The following is a 14,473-nucleotide window of genomic DNA, read 5'->3' as shown; positions in this document are numbered from 1 at the left end:
GTAACACTCGTTGGCGTCGGAAGGTATGAAATGGCCGCAAGACAATTCAGGACAATTGCGACAGGAAATGATAAACTGCTTTATTTCTTTATTTCAAGTATGAAATCATACTGCAAGGCCTGTATATCAGTAAGGGGGGACCATACTCCCTATTAACCCATTTTTTTTTGTTTATTCTGCAACCGCTGTTTCATACCTTCCGACTCCAACGAGTGTTACGCACGATCATGCGTGTGTATTACAATTGTTGAATGATTATTTGTTTTGTACTGTATCAGTGTATGTAAATTTCATATTTCATTGAAACCGGTCCAGTAGTTCTAAAGGGACCTCGCCTGCAAATTCTCTTAATTTCTTACACAAGTGTATGTTCCCTCATATGCACCCGCATCATAGTTGAAATCATCACTTCGTCATACATCAATTAACATTGTGGAAATATTAATGTCGTTTGTTTTTTCATAAATAGCATGCCCAGATAGCAAAATAAGGTTTATTTTCACTCAACAAAAACCTTTTATAATGTAAACCTAAAAAGGTTTGATATGCGGTTTACGTGTAAACCTTAAAACGAGATTTGTGACAATCTTCTCTATTCTACGCACATTACGCTAATCCAAAACCTTGGAAAACAACCTTCTATATAAAAATCTTAAATCGAGGTTGAGTTAGGGTTTTCAAGTTTTAAAAAATCCTTTAATGAAGCTAGTCTCAAGGTGAAAATAATCCTAAATCTAGGTAATTATAAGGTTTCTTTTCGCAAAGTCTTGTATGCTCAGCTAAATTCCACCTTGTCATGAAATTTTCATGGACAATGCAATTTGATCCTATCGCTAGTGTGACGTCATCTAAAACGTCATTATGGACCTAAGTGACCATTTTACCAAAGTGGCAATACTTATTACAAAAAGAGCTAAAATTTTAATCCTTTTAGGATGAAAGGTTTGAAACAGAAATATTTTTGCTTCATTGAAAAAAGGTTTTTAGTACAAGCATTTTCGTGACAATAAAAAGAAAACTTCGACTCAATATTGGAGTAAGGTTATATGCTTTCTGGAATAATAACAAGAAAAAGTCGTTTGGTTGCCTAGCAACTAGCCAGAGTTGTAGTTATTATATTTACAAGAGTTGGCAGACGATTTAAAACAATTATTTAAACTAACTGTCCATTGATGTCACAACAAAGGGTTCCAAACTTTGGATCGCTCTCCTGATCAAACTACGGGGATTATATTTCCCAGATTGCGACTACCCCCTATATTCTGGGGGTCAAAAATCCAAATCCGTGAAAATACTGGTAAGAGATGGTTTGATGAGAGACTTACATTAACGAGAATGATTTAAAAATTCTGCCCATTCGAATAATAATATTAATATTGCATAACATTCGAAAATGTATGGTTTTATATTATCATTAATATCAAGCTTAAGGTTTTCAATGCATAGATATATTTTCTTGCCTTTGTGTTCTTTCAAAATTATCGAAATTTTTCCTGAATGTTTTGTGAATTTCCGTCTTTCTCGCTTGACAAACATGAAACTCCTAGTTTCTGGCAGTACTACAATTTACTGCTTTCGAAAAAATTTAACTACCATCATTTAATCGAAATATCTTAGACAACGCTAGAAAATGCTAAAAAAAGATTGCATTTGCTACCAGCTTTATATTTATTATAAAATTAATAAGTTTTTAAGGCGACAAGGGGGTTTCAAATTTTTATATTTTTATTTTTAACCAATTTACTTGAAAGTTTTATAGATTATAGATATTGATAAAATAAGTGTAGAAATTAAAATTCAGAGTGATATGTTAAAAATTTAATTAGTTATTAANTCCGGCTGTCAAAGGAAATGGCTCCCCAGACCATAATGCCTTGTTGAGGGCCGGTGTGGCGTGCAATAGTGAAGGCAGGATCCCCCCTCTGCCCTGTGCGTCTCCAAACACGTCTTCGATGATCGTCAGGACACAGTTGGAAGCGGGATTCGTCACTAAAGACTATACGTCCCCAGTCGGCATCATTCCAGCCGGATCTGTTCAAAGCATTCATGCATACGAAATTTCAAAGCAATCGGATGATTCCTTCTTGGTGCATGGATTTTTTTGATATAGAGTGTATTTTATAAAAAGTAGTTACAGTTAAAAGGCCAATCATTCAAAAGTTTTAACTCAAACGATAGCATTTTCGGGAAAATACACTGATATAAGAAATTAAGAGAATTTGCAGACTTGGTTGATTATCTCTAGAACTACAGGACCGATTTTAATGAAATTTGATAAGTACATACACTGATACAGTACAAAACAAATAATCATTCAATAATTGTAATACGCACGCATGATCGTGCGTAACACTCGTTGTGGTCAAAAGGTATGAAATGGCCGCTGGACAATTCAGGACAATTGCGACAGGAAACGATAAACTGCCTTATTTCAAGTATGAAATCACTCTACAAGACCTGTATATCTGTAAGAGGGGACCACACTCCCTTATTAAACCAATTTTTTTTGTTTATTCTGCAACCACTGTTTCATACTTTCCGCCTCCAACGAGTGTTACGCGCGATCATGCGTGTGTATTACAATTGTTGAATGATTATTTGCCTTGTATTGTGTCAGTGTATGTAGATATCAAATTACATTAAAATCGGTCCAGTAGTTCTTGAGATAATCGACCAAGCTTGGCAAATTTTATTCATTTCTTACCCCAGTGTATGTTCACTCATAATATGTATGCACCCACAATCATAGTTGTTTGACATGTTTGTTTTTTCATAAATAACATACCCAGATAGCAAAATAAGGTTTATTTTCACTCAACAAAAACCTTTCATAATGTAAACCTAAAAAGGTTTGATATGCGGTTTACGTGTAAACCTTAAAACGAGATTTTAACAATCTTCTCTATTCTACGCACATTGCCCTAATTCAAAACCTTTGAAAACAACCTTCTATACAAAAACCTTAAATCGAGGTTGAGTTAGGGTTTTCAAGCTTTAAAAAATCCTTTAATGAAGCTACTCTCAAGGTCAAAATAATCTTAAATCTAGGTAATTATAAGGTTTCTTTTCGCAAACTCTTGTGTGCTCAGTTAAAATCCACCTCGTCATGAAATTTTATAGGACAATGCAATTTGATCCTATCGCTAGTGTGACGTCAGTTAAAACGTCATTATGAACTTAAGTGACCATTTTACCTAAGTGGCATTACTTATTTAAAAAAAAGAGTTAAAAAAATCATTTTTAATCCTTTTAGGATGAAAGGTTTGAAACAGAAATATTTTTGCCTCATTGAAAAAAGGTTTTTAGTACAATCATTTTCGGGAGAATAAAAACTTCGACTCAATATTGGAGTAAGGTTTTATGCTTTCTGTAATAATAACAAGAAAAAGTCGTTTGGTTGCCTAGCAACTAGCCAGAGTTGTAGTTATTATATTTACAAGAGTCGGCAGACGATTTAAAACAATTATTTAAACTAACTGTCCATTGATGTCGCAGCAAGTTGTTCGGAAAAATTTTAAATCAGCAATTATAAAGTAAAGATTAATATTTTCATACTTACTCTGAAAAACATCCATAAGCTACCGATGACTAACGTGAAATTATATAAAATCATAAGATATCTGACTTCAAATGGTTTCCTGTTTTGCATCCATTTTGGTCCTATGATTTTCACGAATAGAAGATACAAGGCAGTGGCTGCGATTGTTTTGTGTGGGGAATGCATTAGAGGATATGAATTAAGCCTTGGATCTAAAAAAAAAGTTTTTAGTTTAGTTTTGACTCTTAGACTTAAATCAGACTTAATACATGGAACAGGATGTGTTACACAGAAAAAGAAAAGTACCTTTAAAATTTCATTACTAATTTGTAAACAGTTGGGAAAAAATGGGATTTTAGAAGGGTTTTAAATTTTCTTTTTTTTTCAATGAGCTGCACAATTAGTTTTTCCCGATGAGCAGACCTATTGCGTTCTCCAGAGGTGGTATCCACTCTTTCAGGACCACCGTAATGGGTGAAATACCGTTGGTCATGTTAATTTAGACGTCTAGTTTCTGCCACACTAGATGGCAGCACCGAGACTCTATTTGAATGCTAAAGTGCACTAGGAATTTAATTTTGCCGGAAACGCCAAGAGTCAATAAGGCACTCCAGGGATCTTTTACCTGCCGCATAATCATACGACATGGCCGCTGAGGATTTTCTGCATCCCGAAAAGCCGGTGTCTGGGCCGGGGATCGAATCGCAGACTTGGGCTCAGAAGGCCGACGACAAACCAACTGCGCCACCCAGCCATGTGGTTTAAATTAGGTTGCTAGAACTTTACGTAATATCAAAAGATTCCCAGAAATCTAAGTCAGGGGGAAATGATTTTAGCGGGAGAAAACTCAGACATATGATTAGAAATGTAGAGAATTAATGCGATGGAAGATCATTTAATGTCTTGATTTTAAACTTTCATTCCATGTTTCTTTCGTAAAAAAACTTGCAAAATCAAAATATTAAATGATTTTTTAATAACTGTTTTTTATCATCCATTGTTTTATTACCTTGTACGAACTTGTTCCCCATTCTCTATCAGTCAATCTTTTTACTCAAGGAAACAGGTTTACTTGCTTTCCTTTTTCAATCTATGTTTAAAACCCGTTTGAAGGTTCTTCATTATAGAACCGAAACTATGGAATGCTCATTTATGGGGTGCTATTCGTATTTTTTACCCTTTGTTTAGCTTTACTCATACCTTCCTCTAAGTTTATCTATTCCTTAATTAGATATAGGCTTTGAGTTAGACAACAGAAGTACTATAAAGAATATTCCATAAGTATAAACAAAATGTTACAAACCTCCATTTTTCATTACGTAATCAATATCCACTTCCATTTTCCAAAGATATTTGCTTTTAGGTACAAAATAATTTCCAAATTTTGATAGTGAAAATATGCTTCAAATCTAAAAACAAAAGTAGTTTGGATTAGCATATTAACAAAACAATTGCTTCTGAAAAATAATTTAATGAATATAAAAATTACATTAAAAATAAATCCTTTACAGATCTTAATTCTTAATCTCGAACTTTCGTTAGAGGAAAAGGTGCATCATCCTCTTGATACACCATATTTATATTTTCGTAAGTAGAATATGCGTCTCGAGGTTAAATGATTTTCCTTCTCTCCACACTTTTTTCCTCTCCGTTTCTATAGTTTCAGCGAAGCTGCTTTATTTCCTACTGCAGCACGTTTCAATAAGAAATTAGAATTTACTTACATGAGAGAAAAAGCAAGATTTGTTGTCACCATGGGAGTGGCGGGGGGATAGATCATAAAAAAAAACGATAGAATCATTTATTTAAAAATTAAATATTCATATGCGTGATTCGAATTTCCCATACTGTCTGAAATATGTAGGGATATTTCAAAACCACGTGAAAATCAATATCAATGACTACCGAAAATACACTGCATGGGTTTGCGATAATATCGGCATAAAGTGAGCGCGTCTAAAAATGATTATTTAAATGCGTAATTTAAATTTTACGTGTAAAATTAATATTAACTGCGAAATAACCGTAATTTTAAAAACTTCGAGGAATTCGGTCGCACTGACAATAAAAAGTCGAAGCAACGATGAAATCGTCACATTAAAAGTAACATTTTTTTTTTTTAATGAGAAAATTTGTAGCAATAACTGTCGAAAGAATGATTGAAATACCGCATGGATTAAAGAGAATATCGACGCAAAACGAGTGTATCAAAGAATGATTTCTTGAATCCGTGATTCGAATTTCGCGTTCCGTAATAATATCGGTATATTTCAAAAATTCACGAGAACATAAGTAGCAACTGAGCCATTGCTTACTTTAATTAATACATTAATACTTTTCTTAAACTACCTATTTGCTCTAAATACCCCCAAAATGACATTTACTATGATGTATGTGTATGTACAGTCCGCAAAAAAAAAAAACGAATCACCCTGAATAACTTTCGTTCTAATGATCGGATTTAAATGAACTAAGTGCCAATCTTAATGGTTCTAGGGGGTGACCTCAAATATGCTAATTAATTAGTGCTAGCTATTAATTAAGTTACGAAATCAGACACAAAAACGTACTTTCTCTGAGTAAATATATATCTTTTTTACATATTTGGGATCCTGACCCTTGAAGTAGACAAAATTTTGAAAAAATTTGGTCGAAAATTGGGGCGCAATAAAGGTTTATATATTTGGCGAAAGTTTAAAATAATGCCAAATTACCTCGCCATAGAAAGTGAAACAATTTAAAACAACCATAAAGAAACTGAATGAATGGACGAGACGTCATAATATTGTGCGCCTCTGTTGCTATAGGCAACCAAGAAGAGAATTTTTGGATCTGCTTTCTGGGTATAGAAAATATGTAGTATTCGTTTTAATACTTAGAAAATAAAATTTGAATTTAAAATGAAGAAGTGAAAATGAAATTATTTTTGATTTTCCAATATTTCAAAATTTAAACGTTGAACTTATTATCTGACATTTTTTATTTTTTTTAAAGATGTTATCTGTATAAAAATGCTGTACTGAAACCAAATTTACTTAAGTTATTATAAATTTATGATTTATGANATCTTGGTGGCCATACACCCATTCACTGATCGCAGCTAGTGATTTTCGACGAGCTAGTGATTTTCGATTCAAAATGCAGATAAAACAAAGGAAAAATTACAGAACAGTGACAAAAGGGGAAAAAAAGAAAAATAATTAAAAAAAAATAAAAATAACAAAAAACAGGAAGAAAAAAGGGACGAAATTTTTTTTTTTTTAAAAGTCCGGAAAATAAAAGATATAATCTTTTCGTCAGCCCACACGATTTTATCCGCAATATTAGATCACTAATTTTACTTGCATTTTTATTTTATTGTGAAAGTCATTTTTATATTATTGTGATTATGACAAATATTTAGGTTCCATGTTTTTCTTAAATAAGTAGGATTCGCAAATAGCATTCTTCGTTCATTTTCGTTCATTTAAAAAACAAAACAATCTGTTTTATTTTTTCGCGATGCACAAATACGCATTTACTTTTCATTACTCGAATAAATAAGAAACAATAAAAAAAAAGAAAATTAATAATTTATCTTCATTTTTCGTAAGCAATAGTATTCTTAGTAAATAGTCAGCTGTTCTGCATCGAATGATATTGTGTGTGATCAGTAGAATATTTTTAATTTCTTAACAAGATTTAATTCTCAGATAGCTGGCAATAGTTCTAAGTTTTTAATCAATAAAAACTTAACAATAACTTAAAAAGTAATTTTATTTTAAAGGAAAACATAAATTAAAGTACTAAAACGATTGATTAGTGTATTATTGGAAAATAATATGTATAATAGCATATGAAATAAGATTTTGCGTTAAAATTTTATTAAAAAGTTAGAAAAATAATTCTGCGAAACAAGTGCAGACAGATAATTTACAAATTTATTTTAAGATTAAGGCGATATATAAGAAGTAACGAAGTTTTAAGATCATTAAAAATGCTGACTACCTATTTTTATTAATATTTATAAAATATATATTCAAGAAATTGATAAATATATTATTCCAAATCTATGCATACGTATGTATATTATTGAAATTGTATCAGTTATTGAAAAATAAAATCGAAAAATAAAAAATAATCACATTAAATAAGCACAATCTGGTGTATAATCATACTCTATTAGAAGCGCGTTTTTATAAAACTAGACATTCGTTGAATAAAGTATTTTTTATTCAACTAGAGGGCTCCGCCCCCTGCTCGCTGACGCTCGCCAACCCCCGGAGAATTGCTTCGCAATTCTTGCTTGGTTTGCTTCGCAAAACCAAGNTGCAAATAAATTATTAAGCGACTAAAAAAGAAATATAGTATTTTATAGTTTGAAAGAAATAAAAATAAAAACGAGCTACGCGCGCGAAGTCAAGTTCCTCGCAAGTTTATCACATTTTAATATTAATCGCCCCATTTAATTATTTCTTTATTGACGCCAAATTATTTTTTTAAAATGATTAACTTTAATTTTTCTCAGCTTCTAATAAATAAAAACAGTTGAAACTTTAGATTTTCCAATTGAAAAATGTGCAGATTAATATGGAATAAAAAAATTCATACCTTATAATTCAAAATTTTTTCATCCTTAATTTAATTAAATAATAAATAATTATTAAAAATTATTTTTTTCACGAAATAATCTTTGGGTAAATGAGTTTTATGAGGGGATGCAATTTTCTTTGAATTGCTTTATTAGTTTTAAAAATATGACTAAAAACGTAAAAAGTGAAATTAACATTAAGGGGTACGAAATTTTGATCGCTCTCCTGACCAAACTATGGCGACCATATTTCCCAGATTGCGGCTACCCCCTATATTTTGAAGGTCAAGAATCCTAATATGTAACAAAAAATGCATGTTTATTCATAGAAAGTACGTTTTTGTGTCCTATTTCGTAACTTAATTATGGGTTAATTTATGGGTTATCTTAAAATATTCTTTTTCGGCTGCTTTCTGAACTATCACCAAATATATAAATCTTTATTGCGACCCAACGTTTTTGAAATTTTGTCTACCCCCCACCCTTTCAAGGGACTGGATTTCAAATATGTAAAAAAATATATATATGTATATTCAAAGAAAATACGTCTTTGTGTCTGATTTCGTAACTTAATTATTAGTTAGCACTAATTAACTAGCATATTTGAGATCACCCTCAGAAACCATTAAGATTAATTGACACTTAATTAGTGAAAATCCGATCATTACAACGAAAGTTATTCGGGTTGATATCTTTCTTCTTTTGCCGACTGTACGCTCTGTAAAATCTTACATTTTTTTTCTTTTAAAAAAAGGACACATTTTCTTTTACTATATGCAAGTATGAAACTACGTATACTGTATGAAATAAAATTAATGATAATAACAATAAAAAACATGAAAAATAAAAGAAATATGACTTTACTTGTGTTGATTGTCTCCTTAATATATTAGTACGTATTTTTAATTTTCTTCTTTTTTTAAAAAAAATAAGACTTTCCAACTAATCGAAGCGAAATCAGTGATGGAAAAAAAGGAGTTAAAGGAGGAAAAAGTTATCAAAGAGCAAAGAAGCATGTTATTTGTACTGCGCGCTCTTTAAAATCTTAATTTTTTTTCTTTTAAAAAAATGACGCATTTTCTTTTATTATATGCAGTATGAAACTCTAATCGAAATAAAATTAATAATAATAACAATAAAAAACATAAAAATATGAAAAATAAAAAAAATATGACTTTACCTACGTTGAGTATCTCATTAATATATAAGTCGGTATTTTTAATTTTCTTTTTTTTTAATATGACTTTCCAAATAATCGAAGAGAATTCAGTGATGGAAAAAAAGGAGTTAAAAGAGGAAAAAGTTATTAAAGAGCAAAGAAACGTACTATTTGTACTGTACGCTCCGTAAAATCTTAAATTTTTTTTCTTTTAAAAAAATGGCACATTTTCTTTTACTATATGCAGTATGAAACTCCGTATATTGTATGAAATAAAATTAATAATAATAACAATAAAAAACATGAAAATATTAAAAATAAAAGAAATATGACTTTACCTGTGTTGATTGTCTCATTAATATATTAGTACGTATTTTTAATTTTCTTTTGGATTTAAAAATTTAGAATTTTCTCAACTTTTTTTAAAATTTACAAAAAATTAAACAGTTTAATCATTTTTTGAAGATAAATTATTGATTATAACTTAAATGAGCACGTAAAGCTTCCTCAAAATGAATGATTATACCTTTATTTTAAAAAATTGTTGCAAAGGTACTGTGACCCCTAATAAAGGTGTAATAAAATTCTATTTATTAGTGTTTGGATCTAAAACTATTTGATTAAACTGATCGTCAGATAAAAACTAAAACTTTACTTTTTAACGAAAAATTTTAAAACGAAACAAGAAAAATGAAACATATAGAATAATGATTAAAAAACACATCTTAAATACCTAAAATTAATTATTTATGTTTACCAGCTTTGTTTATAAAACAATGCAACTAATTGGATCAAATATACAAATATATAAAAATTGAAATATTTTACTGTTAACTACTAACTTAATTAAATATCAAATCAAGGACACTTTTAAACCCTTTGACTTGCAGGACTATAGTAGGAGAAAAGATAAAAATTGCATGTACCTCTCATTGCTTATTCATTACAATAAGTTATTGAATAATAACTGATTTTGCAAAAAATGCAAATGTTGACACTTATCCGCATAGATACTCACATGACTGTACAATGAATACAACCATTAATATTGCTGTACGCGTATTGTATCGTAATCATTAAGTAATTTCTTTTTGATAAGAATGATTTATGTGGATTTAACATTACGAAATAAAATATCTATCGGTTGAGAATAATTCTATTGTTCTCTAAATTTATTCTTCCTGACAAAATAATGAGATTAAAATAGATTATGTTTCTTCGNAAAAAAAAGACTTTCCAAATAATCGAAGAGAAATCAGTGATGAAAAAAAAGGAGTTAAAGGAGAAAAAAGTTATCAAAGAGCAAAGAAACGTACTATTTGTACTGTACGCTCTGTAAAATCTCAAATTTCTTTTCCTTTAAAAAAATGACGCATTTTCTTTTACTAAATGCAGTATGAAACTCCGTATACTGTATGAAAAAAAATTAATAATAATAAAAGAAAACATGAAAATATTAAAAATAAAAGAAATATGACTTTACCTGTGTTGATTGTCTCATTAATATATTAGTACGTATTTTTAATTATTTTCTTTTTTTTTTTTAATATGACTTTCCAAATAATCGAAGAAAATTAAGTGATGGAAAAAAAGGAGTTAAAAGAGGAAAAAGTTATCAAAGAGCAAAGAAACGTTCTATTTGTACTGTACGCTCTGTAAAATCTTAATTTTTTTTCTTTTGAAAAAATGACGCATTTTCTTTCACTAAATGCAGTATGAAAATCCGTATACTGTATGAAATAAAATTGATAATAATAACAATAAAAAACATGAAAATATTAAAAATAAAAGAAATATGACTTTACCTGTGTTGATTGTCTCATTAATATATTAGTACGTATTTTTAATTTTCTTTTTTTTAAAAAAAAAAAAGACTTTCCAAATAATCGAAGACAAATCAATGATGGAAAAAAAAGGAGTTAAAGGAGAAAAAAGTTATCGAAGAGCAAAGAAACGTGCTATTTATAAACTTTAAATGCTTCGTAATGCTGAATCGGAAAAAAATCAAACAGGGAAATAAAATTAGAAGAATTATTCTTACAATCTGTTTCATTTTTACCTTATTAAAATAACCTCGACGAGATAAAAAAAAAAGCGACACTAATTATTTAATGAACTTGTAATTATTTTGAAATACAAGGAAAATGGTAACTGCTTTGATTATAGATAGAAATTTTATAGAGTTTTTACGATTTTCGAACAAGATTTTAGAAATAAACAATGGACTTATTTTCGTATGCGGTAAAAAATGTGCTCCTAATGAAATCGTAGCAGTTTATAAAATTTAATTGCTCTCGTTTAATTTTATTATTCATTGTTTCATGCATTAAGCCGTAATTTTTAAAATACTTGATATACTTAAACTTTGGTGTAAACGATAGCTGTCCATTGTATATCAATTTTACTATTTGTCAAGAAGATTAAATTATAAGATTATGTGACTATTATTGCCTATGATTTTAAATTTTTATATACTGCTTCATTTTCTCTGATGTCAGTTGAACCAAGCGTACAAAGTCATACTTTTACTTACGGTACTTTCACTAAAAGTAAAATTAGTACTATTACATGTATTTTGTTACTTTTTAAAGAGGGCAACTTTCAAGAGATAGATTTCAAGAAATCAAATTTTAAAATAGTCGTATTTTTAAAATTTGATTTTTTAAAAACTATTTAACTGATTTCGCTCGTGACAAAAAAAAACTTTGAGATAACTACTGATAAGATACGATAGGATAACCATTTACTGAATTAAATTGATAGTGTTTTTGATAAAAATTGATATTTTTTTCTTCAATATTTTAGGGTTTACCTCCAAAACATACTTGCAAAAAAGAAAGAAAAAAAAACACACAGTTTCCTCAAATCAAATTAAACAAGGGAAACACATTAGTACAAGAACATGAAACAAGTACAAAACGGAAAAATTCTAGATTTGTTCTGTAAAGTAGTATCCTCATACAAGCATCTAGAAAAAATTATACTTAAAACATTAAACACAAGAGGAAAAAAATTAAATTTGGAAGATATTATTACACTGTTAAAAATTTCTCGGCAAAAAAATGGTTAAATAGCATTTTATTTAATTGTTATTTTACCTTATTCAATCGAAACTGTCAAATAATCATAAAAAAAGTGGTATTCAAACTGTTAGGTGTGAGAAAAACATTTATTAATTGCTTTTTTCTTCCTAATATGGTTAAACAACCAAAATTCAATCCGCGCCAACTAGGCCCACTTTATAAAGCCATTTTGTTCCGTGGAGTTGGGTACATACTGTAGTTGAGGGGACCAATCAGTCAATCTTATGACTGGGCAGGGGTTCAAATCCTAGCTTTGATATTACAATAATGCTTTAATTCCTGCAATACACGAAGAGCTGTCTTGCAGTCTTCAATCAGTTATCCAGAACTATATGAATACTTAACTATCATTCACACATAAATGACAATGCACCCTCGAATATCCGTTTACGGTTCCTTTTTATGCTTTGGAAACTGTGCTGGTAAATGGCTACAAAACTGTACAGTTTTGTATTCACGGTATTTTAACAGCGCCAGTTCTAAACGATTTCGAAACCGTAAGTGTAAAAATATTCCTAGCCATAAAGACAGTTATTTCACCGTAATTTCAGAATGAAGCAAGTGTATCGTTAGAAATATAGCAGTGATAGCTGGTGAGCTTCGCAAAAAAATTCTAATGAGCTAAAAAGTAGAACTATAGTTCGTTCACCAGGAGTTGGCACTTGGCTCCGCCTTCATCACGTGGTATCCGACGATACTATTTCGCTATTTTTGGGAGAAGGATGTGAAAAATCCGTAACAAGGTAGCTATTTGGTGATCGCATGACCAAAATATTTATTTTGTAATATTTACATAAATTTTTTTAACATCAAATATTTCATTAATTTGATATTTCCCTCTTTTGAGAGAATAGTTTGTCCTTTTTGAAAAATTTTGCTGCAAAATATTTAATTAGCAAGAGTTACAAAAAGTATAATAGCAGAGGATAAAGCGAAGTAAGTGACTGAAACAGAATTCACTGTCTCAATTAAGGGTTGTCTTAATTTCAAGCGCGGAGACGTTTCTCCTCTTACTCCCGTGCTGAAATCATGAATAATATATGTTTTTTAAAAAAATTGGGACACAATGTTTTCTTTAAATAATAAAATTTAGTTAAAACAAATCTTAATTTGTTCGTCATATAACTAATCCCATATCGTGGTTCTATGTCTAACTATTGAGTTTACTCATGAATAATATATGTTTTTTTAAAAAATTGGGACACAATGTTTTCTTTAAATAATAAAATTTAGTTAAAACAAATCTTAATTTGTTCGTCACATAACTAATCCCATATTGTGGTTCTATGTCTAACTATTGACTTTACTCATGAATAATATATGTTTTTAAAAAAAATTGGGACACAATTTTTTCTTTAAATAATAAAATTTAGTTAAAACAAATCTTAATTTGCTCGTCATATAACTAATCCCATATTGTGGTTCTATGTCTAACTATTGAGTTTACTCATGAATAATATATGTTTTTTAAAACAATTGGGACACAATTTTTTCTTTAAATAATAAAATTTAGTTAAAACAAATCTTAATTTGTTCGTCGTATAACTAATCCCATATTGTGGTCCTATGTCTAACTATTGAGTTTACTCATGAATAATATATGATTTTCAAAAAAATTGGGACACAATTTTTTCTTTAAATAATAAAATTTAGTTAAAACAAATCTTAATTTGTTCGTCATATAACTAATCCCATATTGTGGCTCTATGTCTAACTATTGAGTTTAGTCATGAATAATATATGTTTTTTAAAAAAATTGGGACACAGCTTTTTCTTTAAATAATAAAATTTAGTTAAAACAAATCTTAATTTGTTCGTCATATAACTAATCCCATATTGTGGCTCTATGTCTAACTATTGTGTTTACTCATGAATAATATATGTTTTTTAAAAAAAATGGGACACAATTTTTTCTTTAAATAATAAAATTTAGTTAAAACAAATCTTAATTTGTTCGTCATATAACTAATCCCATATTGTGGCTCTATGTCTAACTATTGAGTTTACTCATGAATAATATATGTTTTTTAAAAAAATTGGGACACAATTTTTTCTTTAAATAATAAAATTTAGTTAAAACAAATCTTAATTTGTTCGTCATATAACTAATCCCATATTGTGGT

The 14,473-nt window shown here is 29.3% G+C and overlaps 1 protein-coding gene across 3 annotated transcripts in view; it reads right to left on the bottom strand.

Moving 5' to 3' along the window:
* Positions 1-14,473, bottom strand: part of LOC110282901 (very long chain fatty acid elongase 7) — a 45,629-nt gene that overhangs the window by 15,216 nt on the left and 15,940 nt on the right. The window contains exons 1-3 of one of the 3 annotated variants that reach the window (XM_071186067.1): positions 11,073-11,202; positions 4,842-4,947; positions 3,560-3,750 (exon numbers count right to left, since the gene is read on the bottom strand). In XM_071186067.1, coding sequence (XP_071042168.1) covers positions 3,560-3,750; positions 4,842-4,878 — 228 coding nt within the window. In that variant the 5' untranslated portion in view covers positions 4,879-4,947; positions 11,073-11,202. Of the gene's footprint in view, positions 1-3,559; positions 3,751-4,841; positions 4,948-9,605; positions 9,657-11,072; positions 11,203-14,473 lie in introns of those variants that run through there. The other 2 variants (XM_071186095.1, XM_043047530.2) reach the window with 2 other exon arrangements.

This window comes from Parasteatoda tepidariorum, chromosome 1 (genome assembly GCF_043381705.1).
Source record: "Parasteatoda tepidariorum isolate YZ-2023 chromosome 1, CAS_Ptep_4.0, whole genome shotgun sequence".
NCBI classification, from domain to species: Eukaryota; Metazoa; Arthropoda; class Arachnida; order Araneae; family Theridiidae; genus Parasteatoda; species Parasteatoda tepidariorum.
Note: the sequence above shows the minus strand (reverse complement) of the source record. Positions and strands in the feature narration are given on the sequence as shown.